This window comes from Seriola lalandi, unplaced genomic scaffold (assembly GCF_002814215.2).
Source record: "Seriola lalandi dorsalis isolate HSWRI2012SDOR001 ecotype SW California unplaced genomic scaffold, Sedor1 jcf7180002010506, whole genome shotgun sequence".
NCBI classification, from domain to species: Eukaryota; Metazoa; Chordata; class Actinopteri; order Carangiformes; family Carangidae; genus Seriola; species Seriola lalandi.
In genome coordinates, this window is record NW_019481159.1 from 1 (window position 1) to 818 (window position 818).

Consider the following 818-nt stretch of genomic DNA (forward strand, 5'->3'; position numbering starts at 1 on the left):
AATATGAATTAATTTTCCCTCATAAAACAGATTATGATGTCTGGCACTTCCTCTAATGTACTTTGAAATGCCTTATCTCCCTTTATAGTGACCTAACAATCTATTTTTCTCTGGAACTATCTCAGCTTCCTGGTTCAATCTGTGAGTTTAAAGTTTATTTGCATTTACACAGGTGGTCTAAAATGGTACAGTACAAGCTAACAAGGGGAGCGTCACTACCATCAGGCACTTCATCATGGTCATCATCAATCCCTCTCTTCACCACTCTGGGCCTTGTCTGCCCGTCCTGAGTTGTGCCCCACTCATCTGGCATGGAGGAGGGCTGAAACTGCACAATCACCTACAAAGGCAAAGACAACAATCATCACCACTCACAAACTAACAGGATTAATCATCACAGCCACCACTTAGCACTAATCAGACAAATGTTTACCTTCGGATTGTGCATGACAATGGTTTCTCCGGACGGGAACTCCAGTCTACGGTGCCACTGGTTGGTAGATACAGCTTTCTTATATTCTGTCTGTGTGTGTAAAAACACATGTATATATGGTTATTTTATATATATATATATATATATATATATTTATATATTATATGTTTTACTAACACAACATATGCTTCTGTTCAAACGTAGAAGTGAAACGAACCTCCAGCTTGTCACTAAACTCCTCAGAATAAGGGATAAAGCGACTATCAGTATCCCCTTTGAAGAACCAGCTGCAGCGCCGGACCTCTGTAGGCTCCTCCTCCCAGTACACAGGATTCCGCATGCGGTCATAGAGCTGCACGTCGTAACGCCCTCCGTCCGTTCGCAC

At 42.2% G+C, this 818-nt stretch overlaps 1 protein-coding gene across 1 annotated transcript; it reads right to left on the reverse strand.

Moving 5' to 3' along the window:
* Window positions 1-25: 25 nt before the first annotated feature.
* Window positions 26-812, reverse strand: LOC111673335 (SEC23-interacting protein-like). Its single transcript, XM_023431092.2, has 3 exons — window positions 651-812; window positions 434-523; window positions 26-340 (listed from the first exon to the last, which is right to left on the reverse strand). Exons 1-3 carry the CDS (start codon window positions 771-773, stop codon window positions 155-157), a joined length of 399 nt encoding a protein of 132 aa, XP_023286860.1. The 5' UTR covers window positions 774-812; the 3' UTR covers window positions 26-154.
* Window positions 813-818: the final 6 nt, after the last annotated feature.

Coding starts and splice junctions, on each gene's coding strand:
- LOC111673335 (XM_023431092.2), bottom strand. CDS start 773: ATGCGGAATCCTGTGTACTGGGAGGAGGAGCCTACAGAGGTCCGGCGC. Junction 524..650: donor AGTTTAGTGACAAGCTGGAG/GTTCGTTTCACT, acceptor TTACACACACAG/ACAGAATATAAGAAAGCTGT. Junction 341..433: donor TTGTCATGCACAATCCGAAG/GTAAACATTTGT, acceptor TTGCCTTTGTAG/GTGATTGTGCAGTTTCAGCC.